General features: G+C 38.8%; 1 protein-coding gene across 2 annotated transcripts in view; it reads right to left on the reverse strand.

Moving 5' to 3' along the window:
• Positions 1 to 20,469, reverse strand: part of BLM (BLM RecQ like helicase) — a 64,008-nt gene that overhangs the window by 38,444 nt on the left and 5,095 nt on the right. For both annotated transcript variants that reach the window (XM_065871474.1, XM_065871475.1), the window contains exons 4-11: positions 18,370 to 18,491; positions 14,883 to 15,015; positions 13,538 to 14,241; positions 11,570 to 11,761; positions 10,042 to 10,160; positions 8,980 to 9,093; positions 6,243 to 6,341; positions 5,885 to 6,033 (exon numbers count right to left, since the gene is read on the reverse strand). In XM_065871474.1, coding sequence (XP_065727546.1) covers positions 5,885 to 6,033; positions 6,243 to 6,341; positions 8,980 to 9,093; positions 10,042 to 10,160; positions 11,570 to 11,761; positions 13,538 to 14,241; positions 14,883 to 15,015; positions 18,370 to 18,491 — 1,632 coding nt within the window. The remainder of the gene's footprint in view (positions 1 to 5,884; positions 6,034 to 6,242; positions 6,342 to 8,979; positions 9,094 to 10,041; positions 10,161 to 11,569; positions 11,762 to 13,537; positions 14,242 to 14,882; positions 15,016 to 18,369; positions 18,492 to 20,469) is intronic.

A 20,469-nucleotide genomic window follows, 5' to 3' on the forward strand; every position in this document is an offset into this window, starting at 1 on the left:
CGCTCACTGCAGCGGAGGATCCAGCATGCCGCAATGAAGGTCCGAGTTAACAGAAACTAAGAACCGACGCAGCCAAAAATAAAAGGAATAAGTATTAAAAAAGAAAAAAACGTTGAGGACTAGGAAAGCATATTAAGAGTCCCTGCACACAGCAGAGAAGACAGATAAGCTCTCTGAGGGACGGGTATAAAGAAAATTATTTTAAAAAAAGAAAAGCATATCACCTGATTAAAAATATATGTCAAAAATATACTAGGAAAGGTGTACTGAAACTAATAGTATTTTGATTTCCCCAACTCCTTCAAATATACTGGACACAAGATTCACCTGACTGAAAGAGTAACACAAATACTTAATAGTCATTAGAAAAGTTTTGGTAAAGCATTTTTTTTAGGGTATATTTCCCAGAAAAAGTAAAGTGAGTAACTAATGATCTGACTTATTTTGTCAGTCAGATGGTTTTCAATTCTTCGCTTTTCACAATATTTGCAGGACTCAATTGAGATGTCAGCTGACAGATCATTAAAAATAATTTTTGATGACAGATCATATAATTTTGGCATTTACATCAGAAGGAATTCGAATAATTGAGCGTTAATACTGTAATAAAATGTTTTCCATTCCTATCTACATGTTTATGTGAGCAACACTTCTCAATGCTATAAAATATACCTATAAAAATAAGAAATATGAACAGACTTGATTTATCCATAGATATATGTACTAATAGGGAAAAAGTCCTATCTCATTAAGTTACACATTCCCCATCAAAATTTATACTTAAGAATTATTTTCAAAAATATTTAAGCTATTCTGATCAGTCAGGTACTACTAATGATTATATATAATTAGGACAAAAATTTTGGTATAGGAAATTTTAAAATAATTTATATATTTTTTTTTCTTGCAGGTAAATATGACAGAGTAAGCAACAGGCTTCATGCATAAAAATAGGATAAAATTAGGATAAAATTCTGTAGGGAAACTGAAAGAGATATATGAGTTTGAAAAGAAAAGGGGATATTAAAAAACCTGTTAAAGAGTTAAAATTTTTATTATGTCTTCTATAAGTGGGAGATAGTAGGTACAGAATTGCTATGTTTATAGTCTACTGGATACATTTAAAAGAGCTAAGTAACAATTCTGTTTAAAAATGTTATTTACAACAGACCACTGTTCTCTTTATTTAAACTCATGTTGAGGAATTCCCTGGTGGTTCAGCGGTTAGGACTCCATGCTTTCACTGCCGAGGGGCTGGGTTCAATCCCTGGTTGGGGAACTCCCTCAAAAAACCAAAACAAAACAACAGAATAAAAAAAAGTCATGTTGAAAAATTTTAGGTGTCAGGTTTAGAAATGTACAAGTGGTACAATTCTCCAAAATTCTTTTAAGTCTCGTTGATTCAACTCTGCTTTCTCTCTGGATTCTGTCCCCTCCTTCCACTTCTGGTGTTGCCAATCTCTCTCCTAGATGGCTACAACTGGGTTCCTAAAGGGCCACCCTACCTCTAATCTCTTGTTCCTCCATTCCATCTTCTGTTCCACTGCCAGGGTTATCATTCAACCATACAGTTCAGATCAAGCCACTTCCCAGGTCAAAATGCCTACATAAGAAAGTCCAAACACTTTACCATCATGATATGCAAGACCCTCCAGATCTGGCCTCAAGCCACCTTTCTAGGGTCATGCCTTTATATTTCTCTTCTTATCCAATGGATTATCCACCATTCCTTGGGCCTGACCTGTAATTTCATGACAGAAACTTCAGCCCTGAATTCTCACTCTTCACCTGTTAAAATGCCATTCACCTTCCACTTCATACCCACTAGGATGAGTATAATCAAAAAGATACAGTAACAAGTGTTGGTGTGGATGTGGAGAAATTGCAACCCTCATATACTACAGAAGGTGAAATGGTGCAGCTGCTTTGGAAAATAATCGGGAAGCTCTTTAAAAGATTAAATGAAAAAAAAAAAAAAGATTAAATGTAGAGTTACCCTATGACCCAACAATTCTACTCCTAGGTATATGCCTAAGAGAAATAAAAACATACATCCACATGACAATTTGTATACAAATGCTCACAGAAGCATTATTAATACCAGCCAAAGAATGGAAGCAACTCAAATATCCATTACATGATGAATGGATAAATAAAACAGAATATAATACAATAAAAAAGGATGAAATACCAGTATGTGTTACAACATGGATGGACCTTGAAAATGTTATGTTAAGTGAAAGAGGCCAATCACAAAAGGCCACATAATATATGATTCTATTTACATGAAATGTCCAGAATAGGCAAAAATCTATGGACACAGAAAGTAATTAGTGATTGCCTAGAGTTGGGGCGATAGGGAATAGTGGGAATTGACTGCTAATGGGTATGGAGTTTCTTTTAAGTGAGACAAAAATGTTCTAAAATTCGGAAGTGGTGGGGTTGCACAGCCCTGTGAATAAATGAAAAATAAAGCAAAACATCAACCATAGAACTGCATACTTTAAACAGGCGAATTTTAAGGTACGTAATTTATATCTCAGTACAGCTGTTTAAAACTTTAAAAAGACCATTGTTCCTACAAAGTCCACTTCCTTTATAAAACCCTACCTGACCCTCCTCGTAACCGTTAGTTGTTACTTTGGGTTACAGTCAATCTTGCCTCCCAAGTTCCAGCAGTCAATTTACAACTCTAATCACCACTTACTTCATTCTGCATTTGGTACAGTATTTAAAGGGTTCTGAAAGCAGACTGTTTGGGTTTAAGTCCTCACTCCAATACTTGCTAGGTGTATGGCTTTGTTTAAGCTGTTTAATGTCTCTGTGTTTCAGTTTCCTCATCCATAAAGTGAGGGAAATAGGAGCACTGACCTCATAAGACTTTTGTGTGGATAAATGAGTCAATACACATAAAATGCCAAGAACAGTGCCTGGCACATTGTATAGGCTAGATATGTAAGTGTCAGCTATTATTGTGGTATTATAGTATTATTGTTGTATTTACTGTCTAAATGTCTATCTCTTTTCTCTTACTCAGTTTGTATTTTAAGGCCCTAAGGAAAAGGAATAAAGCCAATCCATTTTACTTATTTCCATCCTCATATTTCCCAAAGATGAAGAATACTATCACAGACTGGCAGTAGGAGAGAAGCATGGGGGCCATGGCTTCAACCCTAGGGACACATGCCTTCACCAGGGCCATGACATAGCAGCAGTTGGGAAATGTAATCCAAACAAGAGGCCTATGGGCAGAAAAGAAGATCAGGAAAAAAATGTAACAGAAAGTGTTTGTTAAAATCTTTTACTTCCACTCAGGGATTTAAATTCTCCCAAATATAGAAGTACCAAATATATTAAGGAGTCAACAGACCTGCCCAAATTTTCATATTTTACCCACATTTACCAAAGTTCCTCCATATGTTTCATTTATTCATTCTTACTGAGTGCCAAATATGCACAGGGCACCACATGCTAGACTCAGGAAATGTACAATCTATTACTTTTCCAAGCAGACCTCCCCCGCACATTACTAGGAAAAGATATTAAACCTGTATGTGCAATGTTTACTCAAACAAAAATGACAAATTCTACACTTTCAAAAGGTTATTCAAAAGGTGAATTGAATTTATATCACTTCTTTTAACTATGGGCATTTGGCAATTAATATTACTAGTCTAAAAGAATAGTAGATTGCATCTGGCATAAAGTGATGGAAAAAAGCTAAAAATACTGCCTATTTTTAAAAAAGCTTTTAGGGCTTCCCTGGTGGCGCAGTGGTTGAGAGTCTGCCTGCCGATGCAGGGTACACAAGTTCGTGCCCTGGTCCGGGAAGATCCCACATGCCGCGGAGCGGCTGGGCCCGTGAACCATGGCCGCTGAGCCTGCGCGTCCAGGGCCTGTGCTCCGCAACGGGAGAGGCCACAACAGTGAGAGGCCAGCGTACCGCAAAAAATAAATAAATAAAAGCTTTTATAGATCAATGGAGTACTTGTAGAAGCAAATTTCTAGCATCTGGGTTCTTCACGAGAACCTGAAGACACCTTAAATATAATGTTGTAATGTAAATCAATTATGGAAGAAAATATCTTTTTCCCCAAAATTTTATACAAACACTCCTCTGCAAGTAAGATTAAATTAAAATTTTGCATTCTGGGGCTTCCCTGGTGGCGCAGTGGTTAAGAATCCGCCTGCCAATGCAGGGGACAGGGGTTCGAGCCCTGATCCAGGAAGATCCCACATGCCACGGAGCAACTAAGCCCATGTGCCACAACTACTGAGCCTGCACTCTAGAGCCCGCAAGCCACAACCACTGAACCCATGTGCCACAGCTACTGAAGCCTGTGCACCTAGAGCCCGTGCTCCACAACAACAGAAGCCACCACAATGAGAAGCCCATGCACCGCAACAAAGAGTGGCCCCCACTCGCCACAACTAGAGAAAGCCTGCGCACAGCAATGAAGACCCAACACAGCCCCCCCCAAAAAAATTTGCATTCCAATTTTTTTGATTACACGCACAAAATACTGAGGACTCTAAAATCCTTGGGCTTAAGAATGTCAGTTTAATCTGCAAAGGTCTCTGAAGCTATCTTAATCTCAAACCCCCTCATGTCCCCTCATATGGCACTTAGAGTTCTTCTCATTACCACTGAGATGCTGTTATTGTTCTTACTGGTTATAATATTTACAGAGCCAGCTTATTCTCTTTGTTTCCAAATGAACAAAGCTTTAAAAATTCACCCCAATACATTAGTCATTATTCCTTCAGACCTTAAAACACCCACTAATTCCATTCTTCAAAGCATTCCATTCCTCAAAGCACCCACTAATAAATCAGAAGGAAAAAATATTTTAACCTTGGTAGACAACAACTGTTAAGTAAATATTCGCTGAGTAAATTAACCCGTCAGAGAATGTACCTGTCTCTACAAAGTCATACAGAGGCACAAAATAATTCAGTGCAACCTATGTTGGGGACATTTTTTATAGTAGTTTTTGCTATTGAATAATTATGGATTTGGTGGCAGTAAGAAGCACTTTGCTGTTGAGATGAAAACAAAGTTAAAAAAGCAGTATACATAGTTTCTGGACTGTTTTCAACATCCTGGATATAGCTGGGATGTCAGAGGAAAATGACAAAGCAGGTTCATCTGTTCATTTCGTCATATACTCTAGGATATAGGCGAGCCAAAACTGGATAAATAAAAGCTAGTTTATTACTGGGACTATCCTAGGATTTAACAGGTATGCCATGCACTTTATCCCTATTTCCAAAACAGGTACTGGGATAGAGTTTTAATTTCAGTGAGGAAAGAAAAGCCCTAGGGTCCTGGCTCCCAAATTTTGCTGCACATTGGAGTCACTTGGGAATTAAAAAAAAATACCGGCTGGGACTTCCTTGGTGGGTAGTGGCTAAGAATCCGCCTGCCAATGCAGGGGACACCGGTTTCAGCCCTGGTCCGGGAAGATCCCACATGCCATGGAGCAAATAAGCCTGTGCGCCACAACTACTGAGCCTGAGCTCTAGAGCCCGCGAGCCACAACTACTGGAGCCCACGCTCCACAACTATTGAAGCTGGCACGCCTAGAGCCCGTGCTCTGCAACAAGAGAAGCCACTGCAATGAGAAGCCCATGCACCACAACAAAGAGTACCCCCGCTTGCCGCAACCAGAGAAAGCCTGCACGCAGCAACGAAGACCCAATGCAGCCGAAAAAACAAAAAACAAAAACCATACTGGCTCCCAGCCCCCCAAATTCTGATATAATTGGCATTGGGTACAACCTAGGCATTGGGATTTTTAAGACTCTATAGATGATTCTAATGTGCAGCAATCTGGGAACCACTGCCCCAGGGTTTCAAAATTAGTAACTTTCGACAACTTACACCTGAGGTCTAAGAATCTTCAGCTGAGTGAGGATGTCCTTCTGTACCCTGGGATTAGCTGTGGCAGTAAGAGCCATCACTGGAACAGAGGGAAACTTCTGGCGAAGCATATTCATTCTTTTGTAATCTGGACGAAAATCATGTCCCCACTAGTTGGAAAAAAAAAAAATACTGCTTTTCAGACTATTTGGATCTTCCCTATATAAAGCAAAGACTGCTCACTATATTAAGAACCACCTTATTCTTCAGTGAAATAGCAGAATAATTCACTCAATACTTTTTCTCTTGGCTCTGAAAATATATATACTGTTGGTAGTACAATCTATTGCTATCTCAAGACATAGAGAACAGTATTTACCTGACTGACACAATGTGCTTCATCAATAACAAAACGTGCCAAGAGCTTCCTCTCATACAGATTCTCCAGAGTAGAAATCAGTCTGTTACTTGCACAGACCTAGACCAGAAATGCATTAATCAGACATTTTAAAACATTTAAACATATCACCTTAAGGATTTGGTTGTCTTTAAGTTCCACTATGACTTAAGTTGTATTAAAACCTCCACATAAAATTGGTTCTGATTTCGATCTACAAATAGAATTAGAAGTAATAGGAAATAGCAAATGAGACATATTAGAATGTTTACCCACATTTAGCAAACAGTTTTGTAATAGGTCAGTGGTTCTAAAAGAATTTTTCTTCCTCAGTGTATTTGGGAGCCACCACATGTTTACACTGGTAGCAGGGTTACAGACGTGTGTTACGTGTGTGTGTTGTCTGGGGGAAATATATACATATATATGTGCATGTATACATATATATATGTACATATATTTATATTTTGTAGCTCTGTCCATAACTGGGCCTGGAAGCAATGACATGCCAGTAGCAATGACCATCTCTGGCACCCACGTCTTGATAGACATGTCAAAAGGTCACAGAAGCCAGTCTGATGGAGCTTTCCCACTGGCCAAACCTAGGACAATTAGAACATCAAAATACATAACAGTAAATGATTATAACCTACTGAATAAATTAAGAATCCATGATTTCATATTGATACAAATAAATATGTGGGTAAAGGGAAAAGCCTGTCCTTACAGCAGAATGCCAACTAAATTGGAAAAAAATCATCATTTGGCACTCACTACAATAATAACTGATGGGGAATCATCAATGGATGATGAAACGCTTGGGTCAAAGTCTGATGAGTAATAGGATATTTACATAGTCTCAAGAGTATTCCACAACAGGATACCTACAATTACAAAAAAAAATTACATTTATTTTTGTAATTAATAATCACAAAAAAAGAGTAATTTTTCAGTGGAAGTCTGGCAGACAAACAACACCTTAACCAAATGATCAAAGTTAACTAACATCACCAGTAATATTATAGAATGAATCAACACCAAATGCCTCCTGATAGGATACACTGAGAACATATCACCACTTCTGTGATATTCCCTTCAAAAATGACGAATACAAATCCAATCAGGAGGAAACATAAACTGAGGGACAGTCCTCAAAACAACTGGCCTTCACTCTTCAAAACTGTCAAAATCATGAAAGACAGAATGCAATGCATAATCTAGGATTTTCTTTTGCTAGAAAGGATATTATTGGGACAACTAGTAAAACTGGAATAAGGTTTACAGATAAAGTAATAGTACTGCATCAATGAATATTTTCTAATTTTGATAACTGTACTGAGGTTATGCAAGAGAATTCCTTGTTTTTAGGAGATGTACAGTGAAGTATTTAGGGTTAAAAGGATATGTCTGCAACTTACTCTCAAATGTTTGAGGGAAAAAGAGAGAAAGAATGATAGAGCAATTACAGTAAAATGCTACCATTTGGGGTTTCCTGTGAAAGTTATACAGGAATTCTTGCACTAAACTGTACATCAGAAATTATGTCAAAAAATTTAAAATATACGTATTCTAATGGGCTTTTATGAGATAATAGAAAAGATAAACTGGTCTCTGCTCCCAGTTCCTGGGCACAGGGTTCCTGGAACTCTTGTAAATTCTTAAGTGATAAAGCAGTACGAGTGGGACTCCCCCGGTGGCGCAGTGGTTAAGAATCCGCCTGCCAATGCAGGGGACATGGGTTCGAGCCCTGGTCTGGGAAGATCCCACGTGCCACGGAGCAACTGAGCCCGTGAGCCACAACTACTGAGCCTGCGCTCTAGAGCCCATGCTCTGTAACAAGAGAAGCCAGTGCACGGCAACGAAGAGTAGCCCCCACTCGCCGAAACTAGAGAAACCCCACACGCAACAACAAAGACCCAACGCAGCGAAAAAAAAAAAGAGCACTAGGAGCATCTTTTGTTCTCTTGAGGCAACTGTGGGTGGGCTCCTGGGTGGGGGATGGTCACCAGAAAGACCAAGCCATGATTAAAAACTTGGAATTTTCGGTCCTACCCCCATCCACCAGAGAAGGGAGTCAGTCTGGAAGTGGAGTCAGTAATTGTTCATGCCTACGTGAGGAAGCCTCCATTAAATCCCAAAAGTATGGGGTTCAGAGAGGTTCTAGGTTGCCAAACACATCCACGTACTGGAGGCTGATGCACCCCAACCCCACAGGGACAGAAGCTCCTGTGCTCAGGACCTTCCCAGACCTTGCCCTGTGTATCTTTTCATCTGACTGTTTATCTGTGTCCTTTACCATAGCCTTTAATAAACTGGTAAATGTAAGTAAGTGTCTCCCTGAGTTCTGTGAGCTGCTCTTGCAAGTCACTGAATTCAAGCAGGAGGAGGTCATGGGAACCTCTGATTTGTAGCCAAGTCAGACAGAAGTTGCAATACCCTGTGGATTGGCCCCTGAAGCAGAGTGGTAAGAATCTTGTGGGACTGAGCCCTTAACCTGTGGGACCTGACACTATCTCTGGATAGTTGATAGAGAACCACTTGATATAAGGAAAAACCTCCATACATTTGGTGACTAGAAGTGAAATATTCTACGTGAGTAGTAAAGGAGAGAAACACAGAAGGGAAAGACTGGGTTTTTCCTTACTCAGTAGGGAGAAATGGGTTGTTTTTCTAAAAGAGCTTTAATATAGTATTTTAAAATAATGATATAAATACAAACCTTCTCTGGAGTAACATAAAGAAGTTTTATAATCGGGTCTTTTTTTGATAACTGGAGGTAAATATTTGTAGCTTCTGAGTCAGTCTTATCACCTGTCAGATATGTAGCCGGAATCTAAGCATAAAAGTAGTAAACAATTTAAATTTTACCCATTAATCTGACTCAAGATTACATTTATCCGTAGGTTTCATAAATATTTTACAAGTCACATATCACACCTGTCAAAGGAAAGAGAATCTCAACATAATAAAAAGTAATCAGTACATATTTTTTAAAAACCCTTGTTAACCATAAGTCAAATATTCTTCCCATTGTTTACTTCCTTTTCTTTTCTTTTTTCCCATTTCTTTACTTCCTTAGCTTTTCATATCTGTAAGTAAGATAAATATGAATTCAGCATCCAGAAGGTTCCAGTCCTAATGTATGACCACCTTTTTTTTTTTAAGGTAAATGCATCTTTTGGGTTTTAATGCATAACAACACTGAAAGGACCATAACATCATGAATGGCTGAACAATGGCTACCATCACTGTACTAAAACATGCCTGGGAAGAAAAATCAAACCAGTGGTCTTGTTGAGGGGTGGTGGTTCATAAAGCTGAACACAGTTCTGTTTGATCACAGTATGTAGGATTTAATAGACTGTATTCACATACTTTCTTAACCTCAGCCAGGAGGAAAAAGGACAAACGTGTGTGGGCATGCACCTGTGTATGCATTTTAACATATTAAGGGAGTGAGAACTAAGCTGATCTGACAGGAGTAAAAAAAGAAATCCTTCCATATTAGAAAAAAAATTTTACATCAGTAAAATACAGGTTAAAAGTTCTTACCAAAATACATTCTTCTAGAGTAAAATCAGACTGAACTCCAGAATGTTACCTGTACCAGAATTCTCAAAGACTTGTTCTTAAATGTACAACTTAATATAACTGCCGTGCTTTATTCTTATAATCCATGAACTATTTAATGAAAAAGGTTACCCAGAGTACTGAAATATAATTGTTTTTAAATTATGTTTTTATTAGCATTTTTATTATAATTGGTAGTGTTTTAACTTACATCAAAGGAAGTCAGCTTTTGGACTTGATCTATTATAAGTGATCTCAAGGGAGAAATGACAATAGTGACCCCGGGAGAAACACAGGCAGGGAGCTGGTAACACAAGCTTTTACCACCTCCTAAAAGAAATCACAACAACAAAAAAATCTGTCAGATTCTATTTTGAGAGTATGAAGGCAAAAGTTACAATATAAATTACATATAATATTTAAAGTAATTAATAGGACACCAAGCGATATTCTCCAAGGTGCCAAAATATGCCATATTTGAATGAGCCAAAATACTTGGTCAATTTAAATGTGTAAAAACGATCTCTTGGGACATCTTATGTATGTGCATATCATAGCAAAAGCAAGAATCAGGGCAGGAAACTTAAATGCAACAGAATTACTTTAAAAGTCTACTTGAGAAAGACCCTGAAAAATGCCCCCTTGAAACCCTAGAGGATAATGGAAAGCCATGAAAACCACTGGACGAGGGAGGCGAGAATTCTACCATTGAACCAACGCCTCAAACCTCTGGACGAGATCAATGCCAGGGTCCTCTCCAGCTTTAGTTTTGGAGTACCAAATTGGAGTCAAATCAGAAGACACAGACTGAACAAGTTAATGAAGTATGAAATGCTGCTGATTAAACAAACCAACACTGTCTAAAATTTAAAATCAGCTTGAAAAAATTCGGATACCCAGGCAACATTATTTAATGACGATGGCAACAACTGATTGAAGGTCACAACAAAGGTGAGTAAAAGGCAGAGGGAAGACATGTGAATAATGAAACTCCAAACTCCCTATACTGCTGCTGCTTTTTTTTTTAAATTGAAGTATAGTTGATTTACAGTGTCCCCATGCCTCTTATCCTAATGGCTTATTTAATATTCTTATTTGGATGACTATAAATCATTGAACAGCTGTTATAAACTTTAATAGCATGATGAAAAGTCCTGGATCTCTTCAAAACTGAGGACAAGAAAGAACTACACTCAATGCTTTTCACTTAATCCTCAAGACATTCTGTGAAGTGGGCACGTTGGTATTATCCCCACTGTGCACACGAGGAGACTGGGGTTCAGGGAGTGACGTGCCTTGCTCAAGTCCACACTGTTAATAAGTGGCAGAGCTGTGCTTTAAGCCTAGGGCATCGCTCCAAAGCTGATGATTTTTAACCACCATACAACACTAGGTTGTACCAAATAAACTGCCAGAAATGGTCGTGGTCTCTAACAGTAATTTTTTGGCTCATGTTCCAGGCGAATTTTGACTAGAAAAAAGAAAAATTCCCAAAGGAAAATCCTAGATCAATTCAACACAACGAGCTTTGAGTTGAAAATCTTAAAGGGCAATAAATGCTATCATATCAACAACTAGAATAGAGGATTGAGGTGATACACTTTCCTAACTATGGCATGGGAGGTTTAGAGGTCCCTAAATGATAGAAATACTGTGTAGGTTCTTTTTATTTTTATTAAAGGGCTTTCATTTAACATCTGCCAATGGATTCCTGCCAATTCATATCTAAAAATACATACCAGTGGGCATTAAGATAAAACAGTCTTCACCAAGGAGTGCAGCATTGATCGCCTCTAGCTGATTAGTTCTAAAATTATGCAGGCCAAATTTTTTATGAAAAATCTTCATCATTTCTTTTGTATGAGGAAAATTGAGACTTTGGAAACGCTCGTGTTTCAGATCTCTGGATGCTAAACTTTGCTCCGACTTGTCTAAGAAAATAATCAATGTTAAGAGAAATCAGGGCATTACTGTAACAAATCAGTTTTAGCATTTTAACCCTTTGCCCTGCATAATCATTGGTGTACGTTTCCCTGCAGCACATCCTTCTTTACCTGTTTATCAGGGTTTCCTTGCTGTCCAGTGTCAAAGCCACCAGAGACTTCCTAAGGGCCAAATTCAAGTCTTTCCTTGACTTTTCTGTAGCATCTACCACTACTACTTATTCTCTCGTTCTTCTCTCTTGACCTTCAAGATAATCATGGGTTTTCTACTCGCTTTAAATTCCCTTTCCTGGCTCCATTTCCTCCACTTGCCCCTTAAATTTGGGAATCTTTCGGACACTTGGGACTGTGCTTTTTAGACTGGTTTTTTTTTTTTGGAATTTTCCTAGTCCTATGACCTTAAACGTCACTGATGTGCGCACAACGCCTAGATCTCTTTCTTAAGACTTGACGGATGCCCTCCTAAGTTCCAGTCCTGCACGCACCTCGAACTGTCTGCCAGACATTTCTACCTGAATGATTTCCCAACACTTCATGCTCAGCAAGCCTTAAAACAGCCCTCCTCAGCTTTGCTCCAAATCTGCCTGCCTCCTGACTTCCCTGTTTCTGTTAACAGTGTCACGGTTTTCCCAGTCACTGGGTCTGAAACCGCAGAATCACCCCAACTTCCTCTGGTTCTTCTTCCATGGCGTCTCTCGCACCCGCCCCCATGCTGCCTCCTCGCTGTTGCAACTCTGGCTCCGCACAGAGAACAAGAGGTGCTCACGCCAGCGCTGGCGGTTACATCAACCCCGGCACTCAACCACCGCAAAGATAACTGCGAACACCAAGTATGACATGCCCAAACATGACACAAAAATAAATCCATTAATGGTTATTTTAAAGGTCAACAGAAGAACTGTAAGAACAACCTCCGTGGCATTAAGTCATAAATGGCAAAAACAGGGAGGACTGTACTTTACAAAAACTTACACGTATAAACTTGTTTCAGTTAAAAAAACCCCACTTTTTGATAACTTTATAAGGTCGATGTAAGGTTTTAAAATTAATTTTGGGTTTTCTCTGCAGCCTTTACAACGGCTAATTTCACTCTTCCAAAAACTTCTCTCAGTAAACTGTGAGCTCCAAGAGGGCAGGAACTCTTCATTACTCATCTATTACCAGGACCTGTGCACAGAACATGGCACACAGTGGGCACTCCATAAATATTTGCTGAATGAATTAAAATGATTCTAGACCAAAAGAAATAACTTGACTGATTTAAGAAATTTCTGACTTCTTATCTTTCTTAGCCTGCCCTAAATTTTAATATTTGAAGACATAAAACATGTTTCTACTTTATAAACTGATCAGTTCTCATCAATCCAGAATTCTAAAAATACACACAATTACAATTTTAACATAAATTCAGCTTTGCTTTTTATCCATCCCCCATAATCATTAAAAACTTGGCCCTCATGAGCTTTATTGTTTTAGGGACTGAAAAATGTTAATTTAAAGGCAAAGCACATTTGTAATGACTTTAGAGTTTTACTACAATAGGTTATAATTACACATTTTATAAAACTACAGCTGCTACAGAGACAAAAGAGCAACTTGCTTTTGAAATTGTGATTTGTAATTCATATTATCAGCAGAAATTTGCATAGAAACAATGTTGTTTTCAGGCCATGATGATTTGCTATGGTTTTTCTTATACGATTCCTATTTTGGACAGTTTTGTTTTCATATAAAATATAAGCATTCAATTTATTTTAAACTTACCAGTGTAATTCTGAATTGACTCTGAGAAGTTTTTATTCTGAGCAGTAGATGCCAGAAGACAGTCTGTCTTGGCTGAAGAAGAAATTCTTTCTGATACTGATTTAACGGGCCGACCTTCCTTAATAGGTTGATAGGCAGCTGTGGAAGACTTGCTGGCTGCTAAATTATGCATCACATTTTCCCAGTCATCATCATCATCACCAAAGTCATCTATGTCAAAATTGTCAATATCATAGGAAGCCTGGATTTCTCTTTCCAAGTCATTCATAGAGGCAGTGTGTTTATTCTGATCTTTCACAGCAGTGCTTGTGAGAACATTTCCTGGGAAATAAGAGCTTTCATTTCTTTTTTCTACCCTTGGTGTTTCAGCCCAGTTGCTACTTACAAAGGACGCCTGTAAATGGGAATTGAATAACGGTCGTTCAAAGAGATTCTTGGTGGTGGCTGAGAATCCTGTCTTTCCTGGGGTAGGAGTCAGTAAACACTCCCCAGTAGAAATGGAATTTGAGGGAAGGTTTGGAAAAGTGAACTCCTTAACAGAATTCCCTGTAGGACAGGAATCACCCTTTGGAAATGCACAAGGTGGGGAAACAGATGGCATATCCTTCACAGAGCTACCAAGTAAATCAGGCCTGCATCTCCACAATGAGCCAAGAACACTGGCATCACTCGTATTAAAATCTGCTTCAGCTAGGAGTTTCCTTCTGAAGAGAGAGCACAGAACATCAAATTAATTATAAGCAGTCAGCTATGGTAGGCACACAAGTTTATCTTTAGTTTTCATGCCAGATTGTGGCAAAATATATCCTCTTTTTTCCAACCTTAAAAATTTGAATACAAATGCTAAAGGAACAGTTGTTGTTGCTGTTGTTGTTTGCAGCAACTCTAAAGAGACTTTTAATGACTGGGGTGTGGCTGGACCTAAATGTTGAATGGTTTAGGGCACTGGGGACTGAAGTCAAGCAATCAGTAGGCCATCTGAGACTGCTGCTGGCGGTAGCTACCCCGGCGCAGGCAGCCCTCATTTGAAAAAGTAATAAATTTAAGACACAGTGTATAGCACAGGAAACTCTACTCAATACTCTGTAATAACCAATATGGGAAAAGAATCTGAAAAAGAATAGATATACGTACATGTATAGCTGAATCACTTTTTTTGTATACCTGAAACTAACACAACATTGTAAATCAACTACATTCCAATTAAAAAAAAAAAAGACAAAGTGATCATTATCTTATTCAATTTCTTGGCCAGAATGCCTGGAAATCTTGCCCCATACATTTGTGACTTACAGTGGTGTTGGAAAGGCAATCAGATATATTCCAGAAGGAGAAAACTCGATACCTTATGTCCCGCTGCTGGAGCAGTTTGTTCCCACAATCCAAAGTTTTCAGCTTGTCATCAGGAATAGTGTCAACTAATTCACAGATATGGTCCATCACACGAATAAGTTGCTGCTGTAAACTTATCTGTCTAGCTATAAAGTATTTATGTTGTTAATATTTTTGGTCAACAACAAAAAAGACAACAGTTTGAAAGCCATGCATGTAAAACTTGAAGTAGTTTACAAACGAGATTAGAAACAACCATATATTCTCCCATTATCTGCCTATGAAATAATGTGAAGTCATACTGTCTCTATTCTAGGTCATAAGAGCTCATAACTATGTTATCCTTTCATTTCATGTTAATTCTTATTATTTCTCTTAAGGTAACCAAAGTTGTTGTAAGATACAAAAGTTTATGACTTTTTACTAACTTCAGGTGTAAATCTCACCATGCCCATACAAAGTACATCATAAAGTATGGACAGGTAAGAACCTCACCTGTTGCTCTGGTTTGCCTGCCAACCACTGTTTCCTAACAGTACAGCACTTGGACTTTCTTTTTGGAGACTACTCCCATCCCCACTCACACGTCTTCAGTGGGCATCTGATGTAAGGCAGCTCAATGAGAATGAGATCTAAGAGTTTTTTTACTGACTGGAAAAGAGGACCTCTCTCTTTAACAAGTTGGACAGGCTGCTGGTGGCCATCTCTGCCACCACGGAGAAAAACACAAGCTTGAAAATAAGACCAACACAAGGAAAAGCAGAAAACAGAGATGGAAGGAAATGGGAGATTGAGATGGAGAGATGGGATGAAAGAGAAGAGAGAGAAGGCAGGTGTGAAAGAGAGAAATTCCTGATAACAATGTCTGGACATCTGAATCTGGCCAGCCCACTTCACACTTTTAAATTTCAGCTATGTAACTAAGAAATAATGTCAAAGGAGGGGTGGCTTTATATGACGGAAAGAAAAAAAAAATGGGTTAGGGTAGCAATGGGAAGCAAGGAAGATGCCTACCTACCTCTGGGGCCTAAGGTATGCAGGAGAAATAAACACTTTAGGTGGGCTGCAGAGGCAACAGTATTCTCAGAAGACAATCAGAGAAGAGAATGACGCTACTGGGAAATTGTTGACCGAGGGCAGCTGGTTGAAGGGTCTAAGGGGCTGGAAGGAGAGGAAGAGAGGACAGACGGGCGTGGTGGTGGGGACATAACACAGACGATGGGACGCATGCGTCTGTGTGAAAATGACCTGGGGGTGTGGACTTTTACTAGTTTTGGCTGATGTAAATAGGGTCATGAAGTATGAAATGGTAAAAGTGAACTTGCTGGGTTCCTGTTTCACATCTGTTTTCTCTGCAAGGAGAATGGGCATTGGATTGGAGAGAGGAGCGTAAACAACAATCCAAAGGAAATGAAAACCAAGACAGGCTCAGAGAGATACAGCTATTGGAAAGGAGCTCAAGCCTTCGTCTAGACAGATTACACCTCAAGTACAAAGGAAACCCACAAAGAAAATGTCACTGATGCATGCGGCATCTAGTGAATAGGAGAGGTGATGGAAGAGTGAAGACAGGCAAATATTGTTTTAATTTTCAAGAAAATTCTAAAGGGATGCCAAAAGCTTCAGGCTGGTGATCTTAAAGTTAATTCAAGGCAAAATTCCAGAACATGTTATCAAATGGCTGCTTTGTGAGCTCTAAGGAAAAGAGGAAACAATTATAGTTAGCAAGAGTTCATAAAAATAAACCAGCCATCTCAACGTATTTCCTTCTTTGAAAGGATTACTAGACTAGCAGATAATGATAGCTACCATTTATTGAAGGCCTACAGTGTGCTGGGCACTTTACCTTGAATCCTGACAACTACTGGGCAAGGCAGGCACTATTTTCCTCATTTAACAGAAGAAGAAACTGAGGTCCAAGGAAGGTTAATTAATTAGGCATAGTCACCCAGCCAGGAGTGGGAAGAGGCAGGCTTGTATACTAGATCTGCATCACTCTAGAGCCAATGTCCCACCTGTTCCCTCTTGCTGCCTCAGACCTTGAACTTCTAGAGTCATATGACTGAGTCTTTTGCATCCCCGTGGACAAGGGAGAGAAACAGTCTGAAGGCAGATGTGTAACAAGATGAACAAGAAGTGGTGATGAAGGGACTGATGTCAGCTGAGAGGGAGGCCGCTAATGACATTCTGTGGGACTCTGTCCTTGCTCTCGTCCTCACTAACCATTTTACCAGTGAAACTTAATGAGGCAGAAACAGTATACTGCAGTGGCTATCAATGTAAACTCAAGAGCCTTAAGACTGGTGGGTTCAAATCCTAGCTCTGCTGCTGTCTAACTCTATGACCATGAGTAATTATTTAACTCTCCTGTACCTGGGTTTCCTTATTTGTAAAACAGGATAACAGAAACCACCTTAAAGGATCACTGTGAGGATTAAATTAGTTAATATTAAGGCACTTAGAAGAGTGCCTACAACATCAGGTTTTTCAGAAACATCTCTAACAATAAACTCAGAGACCAAAATAAACAAAAAGAAATTCAGAGGAAACAGGAACAACACAGAGATCACTACACATGTGCGTGTGCCTGCACACACACACACACCATAAGTATAGCACCCATCAAACAAGGATAGAAAACGTTACAGAAATACTCAGAGAATACAACACAGCTCTTGGAAATTAATTTGATGAAAATGAAAAATTCCATCAAAGAGTTAATTTAAAAATTGAGGAAATCTCCCAGAAAGCAAAAAGGCAAGAGATGAAATATAGAAAAGTTAATTAATGGACGTCTAATAGCCCAATAATTAAAGTTCCAAGAAGAGTGAAAGAGAAAAGAAAAAACAAAAAAGAAAATAAAAAGGAATGATACCAGAAAAAACTTCAGAATAGAAGGACACAAACCTCTAGCCTAAAAAAAAGCCTCTGGGAAGTAGGAATCAGGAGTGGGAAAGGAGACAGCTGTTTTTCAAAGCCTTGTAGTGCTACTGGATTATTTATACTAGATATTTAATAGAAAAGTTAAAAATGAATTAGAGACAAATCAAACAAACAAAAAGTATTAAACTTCAAGCGGACACCAAGAATCAAACCCAGAGAACGAGAAGGATGAAAGGTCTAGAAACCAGTACCTATAAAGAAGAGGTAAAAGATCTAACATTATTTAGCGCTAGGCGCTTCAGACTTATCTCACAAAGATTAAAGTTACAGGAAGGCAAAATTTTGGTTCAGTAGGAGAAATAATTCATTGTCTATTTTGAAAACGTTACTTATTAGAAAGTCACCTTGTGAGAAAACAAGTTTCTCGGTTTCTGAGCTGTTTGAGCAACAATGGTTAACCCATGGTGGTTGGTTATTATGGATGATTCACTGTTACAGGAAAAGGAACTATGAGCTCACCATCGTGTACTATACCGTCACAGGTTAAGAATACAATCTTACTTTGTTTTCATAGGTAAGCAGTTACAATACATGTTATGTCCCAAACACTTTTGTACCATCATAGCTTGTGCTGGTTTCTTGATTAGGCTGCTTCGTAGTCATTCTCTCAGATTTTGACAAGTCTTCTGATGTGCTAAGACCATCCTTGCTGTCAGAGGTGTCAAGGTCCTTCAACACACTACAAATTAAAAAATATTAAACCGATCACAGTATAGACTAGACCAAATGCACACTTTTGCCTCTAATATTTTCCACAACTGGTCAGATGCTATGTGACAGAAAAGAGGAACATGTCTGTCTCCTCTATTCTAAAACCTCTTTAGCTGGCCCTCAAAGTCTTCCATCTTTTGGCCCCAATATTATTTTTAATTAATTAATTAATTAATAATTTATTTCTGGCTGCATTGGGTCTTCATTGCTGTGCGCGGGCCCTCTCTAGTTGTGGCTAGCGGGGGCTGCTCTTTGTTGCGGTGCACGGGCTTCTCATTGTGGTGGCTTCTTTTGTTGCAGAGCACGGGCTCTAGGTGCGCGGGTTTCAGTAGTTGTGGTACGTGGACTCAATAACTGTAGCTCACGGGCTCTAGAGCACAGGCTCAGTAGTTGTGGTGCACGGGCTCAGTTGCTCCGTGGCAGGTGGGATCTTCCCGGACCAGGGATTAAACCCGTGTGCCCTGCATTGGCAGGTAGATTCTTTTTTTTTTTTCTTTTTTTTGCGGTACATGGGCCTCTCACTGTTGTGGCCTCTCCCGTTGCGAAGCACAGGCACCGGACGTGCAGGCTCAGCGGCCATGGCTCACGGGCCCAGCCGCTCCGCGGCACGTGGGATCCTCCCGGACCGGGGTACGAACCTGTGTCCCCTGCATCGGCAGGTGGACTCTCAACCACTGCGCCGCCAGGGAAGCCCTTGGCAGGTAGATTCTTAACCACTGTGCCACCAGGGAAGACCCTGGCCCCAATATTAACACATATAAACATGGTCAGTCTGATTGGATATAAAAAATACTTTAAAAAAGTAACAAAATAAATTAGTACTAAAGGAGTATTAAAGAGAGGGTACTATGGCAATCCAAAGAAAGATAACACTTTCTGGAACTTGAGAAGACTTTGCCAAGAAGGTAGGATTTGAGGAAACCTTGAATGATGGGTATGGAAAAGTGACAGCTTACAAAGGAGAGATAAAAAAGACAATTCTATTTACTCGATATTCAGGAATCAACTGTAATTTTCTAAAGCAGGATTTTGGAATGCAATCTTCTAACTAAATCAAAGAATGATGAATAACTATGTTATAAGTCTCATTAGGCTATTAAGCTTAGGGTTACTGTAAGAGCATAACTGGAGATAAAGCTGTAAAGGTAATTTGGGGTCTGAAGATGAAGGATTTTGAGGCCCAGCTAAAGAGGTTTAGGAATACAGGAGTTACAAAAACATGTTCTCTTTTCTGTCATATATTACCTGACCATTACACCTCTGAAATTAATTCAGAAGTCACAACCAGCACTTTAAAATGAAATAAAATATAACAGAAAATTTGTGTGCACTGCACATACAGTATCATTTGTGAAAATTCTATTTTAGTTTTATAATGTATACAAATATGTATACTAGGTTGCAATGGAAAAATATAGAGAGAATTTACCTTGGAAACAACCATTTTCCAACTGCTGAAGATCTAGGTAAAATAAATTATGGTATGAAAATTCATTAAATTATGTAGCCATTAAAAGGACTAAAAATAATGACTGTAGCAATATGTAAAATGTTTTAAAAATAATGTTAAAAGAAAAGCAGATTGAAAAATTATAGCTACATGTTGATTATGGCAACGTAAAAATCATCTACACATGTAGAGAAGAAACAAAACAATGTGGCTAGGGAATGGGGGAGGAACAAATTAGGAGTACAGACACAAAATAGATAAGGAATAAGGATTTACTGTATAGCACAGAGCGTTATACTCAATGTCTTGTAACAACCTATAATGGAATATAATTGAAAACAAAACAAAACAAAACTGAATCACTATGCTGTATACCTGAAACTAACACAATATTGTAAATCAACTATACTTCAATTAAAAAAAATAAAAAAACTTAATGTGGATACAGAAAATGTTCGGTTTGTGGGACTGTAAGACTACCAGTAAGTATCCTGTT

This window comes from Phocoena phocoena, chromosome 2 (genome assembly GCF_963924675.1).
Source record: "Phocoena phocoena chromosome 2, mPhoPho1.1, whole genome shotgun sequence".
Classification (NCBI taxonomy): Eukaryota; Metazoa; Chordata; class Mammalia; order Artiodactyla; family Phocoenidae; genus Phocoena; species Phocoena phocoena.